The 9,709-nt window shown below is 40.7% G+C and overlaps 1 protein-coding gene across 1 annotated transcript in view; it reads right to left on the bottom strand.

Annotated features, from left to right (window-relative positions):
- Positions 1-450: 450 nt before the first annotated feature.
- The window catches only part of LOC117349788 (vomeronasal type-2 receptor 26-like), a 31,610-nt gene continuing 22,351 nt past the window's right edge, over positions 451-9,709 (bottom strand). The window contains exons 3-5 of the mRNA XM_033923381.1: positions 5,887-6,696; positions 3,020-3,143; positions 451-1,367 (exon numbers count right to left, since the gene is read on the bottom strand). Of these exons, the coding sequence (XP_033779272.1) occupies positions 451-1,367; positions 3,020-3,143; positions 5,887-6,696 (1,851 nt within the window). The remainder of the gene's footprint in view (positions 1,368-3,019; positions 3,144-5,886; positions 6,697-9,709) is intronic.

The following is a 9,709-nucleotide window of genomic DNA, read 5'->3' as shown; positions in this document are numbered from 1 at the left end:
GGATACCAGATTTTCCGTTTTGAAAATCCAGACCCACCTAGACCTGCCCCCAGGCTTGCCTAGTTCCACCCATTTCCACCCCATTATGCCCCAGCCCTGCCCCTAAGCCCGCCCTAGCCTCGACCCCAGCACCGCCCCCGCTGCCTGCTCTTGTTGGGCTTGCATGGATGCCCTCCTGCCCGATGGGCGATTTGATAGAAGTTTTCCAAAACCCAGACAAAGTGACCACCTTTGAAAAGCTATCCGGACCACTGGTAACCCTAACTAGGTAGATACTATAGGGCCTATTAAACAGTTTTGAGCCTGATACTATCCGTATAGTGGTTGAAAATGTATGGATAAGAAAGGCATATATTTACTGGTAGCAGGAAATACACACCTTCCTTTAAAAACTAGCCTCAAGGCTTTTGGGCCATTCTTAAGGGGGGCCAGAAGCACCAAGGCCACCTCTCATGTAGCATTTTTGGGATGTTGTTTTCCAATTAAATGCCCCCTCGTGTTCAAGTCAGGTCTGAGCAGAATAATGTAGCACTTAGGGATGAATATACAGCCCAGTAGTCCGGCACTGGAAGTCAGGATGGCAAATATCTCCACGGCCACCGTGTATTTGCCTTTGGTGCTCAGGTAGGCCGGGATGAAGGACACCCAGACACTGCAGAAGACCAGCATGCTGAAAGTGATAAACTGGGCCTCATTAAAACTATCTGGCGCTTTCCTTACTAGGAAAGCCACAGTGAAACTTAGAAGAGCCAAAAAGCCCATGTACCCAATCATACTATAAAAAGCAATGATGGACCCCTCATTACACTGAGGTATCATCTTCCCAGTTTCAGACTGGGTGTCATATTCAGGGAATGGAGGAGAGATGAGCAGCCAAACCGTGCATAGCACAGTTTCACCAGAAGTGCAGAGAAGGACTATGTAACTGGAGACTCTTGTCCCCACCCATTTTCTTAACTTGCTGCTTGGTTTGGTAGCACCGAAGGCGATGACGACAGTAACAGTTTTTGCCAGCACAGAAGAAACAGCGGTGCTAAATATTATCCCAAAAGCAGATTGTCTGACAAGACAGGTCACTGCTCCAGGGTGCCCAATGAATATAAAGATGCAGAGAAAAGACAACAGGAGGGAGATGAGGAGGATGTAGCTGAGGTTCCGGTTATTGGCTTTCACTACTGGTGTTTCCTGATATTTAATAAAGATTCCCAGCACTAGGGCGGTGATGATGGCTAAGATAATTGAAAAGGAAGACAAAGCTTTGCCCAAGGGTTCATCATAGGAGAGGAAGTCAATGACTCTTGGGAGACACTCATCCTTCTTTTCACTAGGCCACTGATCTTCAGGGCACCTCATGCAGTCCTCTGCATCTATGGAATATAACATATATTAAAGATTACTTTGTGAACATTTTTCATATCAATAAATCAGAGTTTTGAAGAAGAAGGAAACACTAGCTCATATAGATGGGTTTGACTGTCAGGCTACATGTATTATCTGGTCAACTTTTCAGGTAAAGGTTTTGGGGATGTTTGTACCTAAATAGATTTGTGATTAGACATAAAAGGGGTTGATTCTATAAACAGGCATCCTGATTATAGGCAACGGTAGGCGTCCTACCGCTGTCAGGGACACAGATAAAAAAAATACAAGGCAGGATGCCTATACTGTAGACGTTTGTTGTGGGTCTAGGGAGATGCTTATGAATAATTAAAGCTTGCCCAGAGCTGGGCTTGAGCGTGGTTTTGTCTAGAAGTGGCCTTGGGTAAACTTAAGCAGCCCTACATTTAAAATACTGGCCTACAATTCAAATGCTGGCCTACGTTTCAAATAAACACGGCCACTGAGCTGATCGCAGCAAGAAAATCCCTGATCAGCTGAGCCAGCAGGCCTCCCCCAAAGCCGCCTACCGGCTCGGCTGAATGGGAATTCCCTTGGAGTGAGCAGCTGATAGCAAGGGACCCCTCGATCAGGCAGGCACAATTCTCTAACTAGTGCCAGTGACATGGGCACCAGTTAGCAAATTGTGTGTGTGTGTGTTGTTATACGTCTGTTCCTTAAGGCAGACGCGATTCTGTATAGGACGCCGGTGTGCGTGTGTAGTTAAAAATTTTACAGTATCCGAAAATACAACTGGTTATAACTAACACGTATAGATTTGTAATACGCTTTGAAATAATGACAATGTGTGAACATCAAATTTTTTTTTTTTTTTTTAATTCTTTATTTATCATTTTAAAAATTTTAACAAAATCAAAACATTTTGTACAGAAAGATTGTCAGATCGAACACAAAGTAATAAGTAAATCATTAACATAATAAGAACAAAATTCAAATCGGACAATCTCAAGTCCTCAATAATTATGTGATCCAAGATATATATAAGAGTGAACTTTTAAGGAATCAATTTAAATTCTATATAATAAAGAACAGTATCATGTGTCTGACTTGAGGAATTATTCTATTACCAAGTCCAACAATTATTTAGTTGTTATTGTGGTAGTTGTTGTTATACCCTCTTTTTCCAGACGTTTCAGTGTCAGAAAAGCTGTAAGTTGAGATGGCTCAAAAAACACATACTTATTATCTCGATATCTTACTATACATTTACATGGGAAACGTAAAAAGAAAATACCACCCAGCTGTGTAACTCCTGCTTTCAACAAAAGAAACTGACGTCTACGATTCTGAGTTTCTCTACTAACATCTGGAAACATTTGAATTTTCAAACCCAGAAACTCCTTACTCTTGTTCCTAAAAAACAATTTCAAAATCCAATCTTTATCCGGCAACAAAGCCACAGATAGTAAAAGAGTTGCTGGTTTAACCAAATCTTTATCTGATGTTTCCAGAACATCAAATTTTAAATAAAACTTGAACTTGAAAACAAACATACAAAGACTTAAAGGGACAAAAGGGAAAAAAGGCAAGAACTACACTATTTTAAAAGTAAAGAGAACAAAAACGGAACAAACAATAGAAAGGGGGTTTGAAGAGGGGTTAGCTATAATGTTTTGTCTACCTGTTGTATTCGAATACTCCCCTACAGAGCAAGGGACACAGTCAAAGCAGCAGACCGGCTTCTCACGATCAAGAACTTTCCTGTGTCCAGGTGCACAGCTCTCAGAGCACACAGAGCGGAGGATCTAAGGAGAGGAATTGAGAAAGAATGTCATATTCCCCATTCATCAGATGCCTCTCTCTAGAAGAGAGATTGCCAGCTATATTTGCTTCTAATACTTCTGATGTACTAAGCTGCGGTAGAGCCTTTTACCCTAGTCGGTGAGGTAAATGCTCCGATGCTCATAGGAATTGAATGAGCATCAGAGCATTTACCTCATCCGGTCCACGGTAAAAGGTCCTTAAATTTCCCCAGTAAATACAACATTTCTGAGCTGTCGCACTACAGCTATATGAAAACTAGTTCACAAAAAAATCTATGGTCTGAGGTAGGGTTGCCAGATTTTCCAATCGGAAAATCCAGACCTCTAGACCAGGCCCCCAGGCCCACCCAGTTCTGCTCATCCCCACCCCATAATGCCCTAATCCCAGTCCCACCCTAGTCCCACATCCTGCTGCTTGCTCTTTTTAGGCAGGGAGGAAGTCTGCGCATGCACAGATGCCATGCCATGACATCACGCCATGTGCACGTGACGTCATCTCTTGAGGAGGCTTTTCAAAACCCGGATAAAGTGCCGGGTTTTGAAAAGCCATCTGGACCCCCAGACATGTGCTCAAAAGGAGGACAAGTCCGGGGAAATCCAGACATCTGGTAACCCTAGTCTGAGGAGACAATATTCTAAAGGGTTTAACCAGGCGGGAAAGGCTTTTGCCTAGTGAAATCCTATGGAGCAGACCAAGCCCAGATATTAAGCGGCAGTCCAAGGTCAAAGTGTTGGCAGTGCCAGCACAGATTAGCAGTGATTGTATGCTAATGCATTGCAAGAAGACAAGGGTATCCACAATTTCGATTCCAGGGGTGCTCTTTTGGAACAAACTGACAAGAGCATTGAGAGCACTTTTGGATCTACAAGAGTTCAAGAAAGCACTGATAAATACATTGCTTGTGGAAGCATTTGAAAGAATGTGTATTAATATCATATGGAGGCATTGACGTGTGACAGTGTTCAAATGAATGAAAATAATTTTATGGAGAAATGTAGGGAAGCAAAAACAGCAAAATAAAAGTCAATCATAACATCAAATAAGAACAATATGAAAAAAGAGCTGTAACTCACAGGAAGGCACATTAATGCATATGATCTATAACTGTACACACCTAACAGTCTGGGAAACCATTACTACAATTTTGGACTTACAGGAACCTTTAAGTTTATGCATTGTCATATCGGGTTATCACGGCCTATTGCATACGTTGCCGGATCATAATGTGAGGCTGCTCAGCATTTTGCTCTTTTTGGCATTGCTGGAATGATCTATCGAAAGTGAACTATGTCACCCGGATTTTGCTTGAGTGAAATCTTGTAACTCTAACTCAGACCACAGTGGTGAGCAGCTTAAAGATGGTTCCTGCAATGGCTTGAATATCCACTGCTGAATATTTCAAGAAAAGACAACAATATTTACGAGTGTTGTGTAACTATAAAACATGTGAATTCAAATTTTAACAAGTCCTTATTGTCCCCTGCTTTTTCTAAGCTATAAACTCTATTATAATAAGAATAATTCATGTCAGGCCTGGTTAAAGGGAGTATTCCATTTTATGGCAGTTTGGTTCACAAAGAGTCGCTTGTCTCTGGGAGCTGATAGGTTAAAATTTCCAACATGGATTGTTGCAAAAGACCCATTGGGTAACAGAAACAACTGTATGATGTTATAGTGAACTGGAGCACGTCCTTTGTCATCAAAGAAGATCTCTTGTCCATCTGGGGCTTTAAAACGAACCTCCTTAAGGTACCGGTTGAACTAAAAAGGTAAATACTGGTTAGATATTTTTTTTCTTATGTATAGATCTCTTATAATTCATTGTACAACAAGTAAGGTTCAGGCTTCCACTAATTCTACTCTTTCCATGTTTGTGGCATCCTAGGCAGAAGTTATTCTGAGGTCCTTCTCACCCCTCCCCCATAACACCCAGCAGCTAGGGATCAGAACACTGAAATAATGTATTCTATTTGCAATTTTTGTTCATTTCCAATGAGTGTAATTAATAGTGCTCCCTCTTTTTAAGAGTGTGAATTATGTGCACATAGGTAGGGTTACCAGATTTACTGTTTGGAAAATCCAGTCCCCCCTAGCCCCGCCCCAGCTCCTGCGGCCTGCACTCGTTGGGCAGGAGCGCATCCTTAGGCCCCCTCCCCGGTGCATCCCATAATGAATTCAGATTCTTTTTTGGTTTTCATTTGTAGCCAGTTTAAAATAGTGATTCAAATTAAATCGATTTCTGAGGTTTGTTTCATGTACAATAATACTCCTCAATATATAGTAAGAATGCGGTCAAAATTCATGAGGGTTTTGCTCATTGCTGAAGGTGTTATTCCTGGACATTCAAAGCCAGGAACTGTCCTGACTTCTGTCTTGAATATCCAGTTAGTTCTAAGTCAGCAAAGATGTAGCCACTTAAGTCAATATTCATCTCTTAAGTGCCCATGGGTTATTGCATGATGGTAGGACAGATTATTATGTGGTAATCCTGTTTGCCTAATATCAGCACTTATGCAGCTAATTGCTTTCTCCACCCCTGGAATGCCCCAACATATCCAACTCTGTGTTTGGCGCTTAGTTGGTTAAGTACCTCTGAATATTATCAGCTAGCCCAGATCATGCAACTCCACTAGTCAGCAGCCAACTAATTCAGCTTGAATCTTGTTCCCAATACAGTAAAGAGTACTTTACACTTCCTAGAGAAAATGAATTTGGAAGGTTTACCTGCCATGGTCTAAATTCCATGTTAAGATCCTCCTCAAGATGGGTTTTAGCAGTGTACATGTTGTGTAAAGCATGAGCCAGAGCATAGACCATATTATAAATATTGTAAGAGAACTGAAAATGATCCACACTAAACCTTGCAGGATGTAGTTCAGACAGTGTCTCCTGGCCTGTGCAATTTCTTACTTTCATAAATTTACGCTTATGGAGCAAGTCACAATAAAAGGCACCTCCCCACAGAGGTTGTAAGAAAGATGGCTCCTGGAATGTGGAGCCATTGAGATTTTGGAGGAAATGCTTAAACCCTGGAATATTTCCTGTAGGGATTGTAAACATTAGGGAAAGATTGAATCTATAACAGATAAAAGGGACTCTGAAGGAATATATGTTCTGAATGGACGAGAACTCCACGGAGAAGATCAACAGTTTGCTGTCATTAATTCTCAAGCCATAGACACACAATACATGTCTCATGTCATCATTACTACTGTGCAAAATGATCACATTGGCTTTCGAATTGTAAATCCGGTCAGAAATCTGTTGTATTCTTTCTTTATTTTGTATGTACATCAAAGAATTCGGCATTGATTCCAAAAATTCTACACAGCTCCCACTCCTGATAATTTCCATTTTCAGCTCCTCGCTGCGTATTTCATCATTCTCATCATATGAGGTGACAATCCCCACCCAACTCCATCCAAAAAATCTCAGAAGCTGAATTATGCCATGGAAATGAGAATAATACGTGTGATAAATGAATGGGAACTCAACCGGGTCATTTAGTGATGCTTCTGTAAATCCATAACTGATCTAGGATTTAAAATAAATAAATAAAGGAGTTAATATGTTTTCAGATTTTAACGCTTTCATTAGAGATTTGGTAGAAAAAGTTTATACAGTGAATCCATCAAATAATCTAATAGAATGTCATACAGAAAAAAATAACACCCACATTCTATAACTTGATACTCAAATTAATCCATTCAGAAGTAATAGAATACTAGTATTTACACACATATGACACACACCTATGTATTGTCACAGGGAAGATTCTGCAAGCATGGAGGAAATCCTGCAAAAGACAGTGTCAGACACAAAGCCCAGCAGAAGTGCACAGATCCCTGTACAGTCTAAACCAGGGGTGGACAACTCCGGTCTTCGAGGGCCAGAATCCAGTCAGGTTTTCAGGATTTCCCCAATGACTATGCATGAGATCTATTTGCATGCACTGCTTTCAATGCATAGTCATGGGGAAATCTTGAAAACCCGGCCCTCGAGGACCGGAGTTGCCCACCCCTGGTCTAAACCAAGTGCACCAAAATCATCCACATAAAATAATTCCATCCACATAAAAATTAAAGGACCTAGTCCGCTAGGGAAACAGGACCCAACACGGTCCGTGTTTCGACAAAAAGTCTTCTTCAGGGGTCCTATAAATAATGAGGGGTACATTAAGAATGCATGTAACTTATGAATGGTAGTGGTGATGAGATATGAGACTGTGAATGATATCTAACATGGAAAAAATATAAAAGATGTGTGATAAAAGACACAGTGATGTGAGTGGCACGAAAGAAAATGAGTTGATGAAAAATCGTGGCAAGGGTAGAAAATATTTGAGTCTATGCAAAATGCAGAGTGAAGTGAAGAACTTAAATATATTATAAAAATGATACGTGCGAAGATCATGCTAAACAAATGATCTGTGAATACTTGTATTTAAATAAGCTGGAAAGACAAAAAAGAAACTGTATGGAACAAAACGAATGAAGAATACATACCCTGGGGGGTCCTATAAAGGTGTATACTTGGGAAGCTAATCAATACAAAGAAATTAAAATAACTTTGAATTTAAAATTTCAGGAATTAAAGCCATACATAAAACTCTGTACTCCTGCCGAGTATAAAATTAAGCATATTAGCAAAGCCATGTAGAATGTTTTAAAGCCCCCCAAACAGATACAGATAATAAAAAGATACGAAATAAAAAAGGGGGGGGTGGAAGCTTCCGATAAAGATCTAATTGAAAAACTAACAAGTCAAAAGCCATACAAGTTACCATACCCAGTAAACTGTGATTGAAAGAAAAACGGTGAGAAGAAGCCACAGTTTAATCTTCTTTCTAGTAATCCTTCTTTTCAGGAAGTCTGTCGGTAGAGAAGTATTTACTTTAAAATGTTGGAATTCAATAAGTGCTCCAGTAGGTGATTGGTCTACTTTAAGTAATAATGAGTGTTTAAAAATCACAGCTAAGCCACCTCCCTTCCTGCCAATCCGGTGGTTATAAATGTATGAAAATCCTAAGGAGCATGCGAAAGAGAGATATGCCTCGTCTCCGGTAGTAATCCAGGTCTCTGTTATACTAAGGATATCTAAATTAGATTGCTGTATTGTATCTTTAATTATATGAAATTTGCTTTTAATAGATCTTACATGAATTAAACCTAAATTTATGTTTGTTGATTGGTTTATAGTTGAAGTAGTTAAAGGAATTTCTGTATATGTAGAAGGTCGGAATGATATTAAGTCACCCTCTTTCGTTGGTCTGTTGCCCCAGATTGTTGGGATCGGAAAAGTTGTGCCCTCCATAAGGTTTTGAATTGAAGATAGCTGAAGAAGAATCAAAATGGATAGTAAAAGGCTTGACCTGAAAACTGATAGTTTATAAAGGGAGGCGTACCAAGGAGTTACCTTGAATGGCAGGCAAAGATCTGGTTCACACTAGTTTAGAGCCTTGAGTAGCACACAGCCAACCAGGGGGAGAGATATACCTGGGGCTGACTTTCATTAACACACTGCAGGGAGAGAAAAGGGAGGTTGCTCTAGCAACAGGGCAGAGCAGTTTCAGAAGCAGCCTGTAGCCAAATCCAGAGGAAGCCAGAGTGCAAACATAGCTCCAAAGAAGCCACGCCCCCAGATCCGCCCTGTTCCGTCTGCAACCCACCCCATTCTGCCCCAGCCCCACCCCCCTTAACCTGTTCATGCGTCGGGATGGAATCTGCGCATGCGCAGATGCGATATGATGGCGTCACACACATGCACACATGCAAAGCGAGTACACGTGAGGTCACTGCAATGCATCCACACGTTCGCAGATGCCGGAAGCTTTTCAAAACCCTGGCAAAATGCTGGGTTTTGAAAAGCCGTCCAGATCCCTGGACATGTCCCCAAAAGGAGGACATTTCCGGGGAAATCCAGACGTCTCATAACGCTAAGCAGAACCGTACTGAACCAATCATCGCCGCCTTAAACGTGGAGGAGGTTTAGCAGTTATTTATCGTGACTCGATAGCATTAGGCACTGAATACTCCCCAGCAAACTCTTCCATTGAATTCTTACAATTCGCTATTCAGACTAGACCAAAGTTAGACGTGCTTCTCCTTTATTTACCCGCCCAATTAATCGAGAAAATTTTACTCAATTATAATCACTTTTGTTTGATTTTGGATCTTCCTCTACTAATCCGTTGATTTTAGGTGACTTTAATATTCATTTCGACGAACTTAGCAATATTTATACTAAAGAAATTTTATCTTACGTCAACCAACTTGATTTCTGTCCATTACTAAAAGTCCCAACGCACCAAGCAGGACAGACAATTGATATGGTTTTAATTCCTTCTTCTGCAACTGCCTCCCAGTTCCATGGTCAGACCACTTTTTAGTCCCTATAACACACATAACTTCACTTTACAAAGTGCATAAAATTCCTCATGCCGTTAAATACAGAAATTTCAACAATTTGTCTTCAGACTCAATTACCTCAGTTTTCAGACCTAAAGGCCACCTCCTTGGACGATCTCCTATTCCAATGGAATTTATCC

The sequence above is a fragment of the Geotrypetes seraphini genome, chromosome 16 (genome assembly GCF_902459505.1).
Source record: "Geotrypetes seraphini chromosome 16, aGeoSer1.1, whole genome shotgun sequence".
NCBI lineage: Eukaryota > Metazoa > Chordata > Amphibia > Gymnophiona > Dermophiidae > Geotrypetes > Geotrypetes seraphini.
This window is presented reverse-complemented; position numbering and strand designations above follow the sequence as displayed.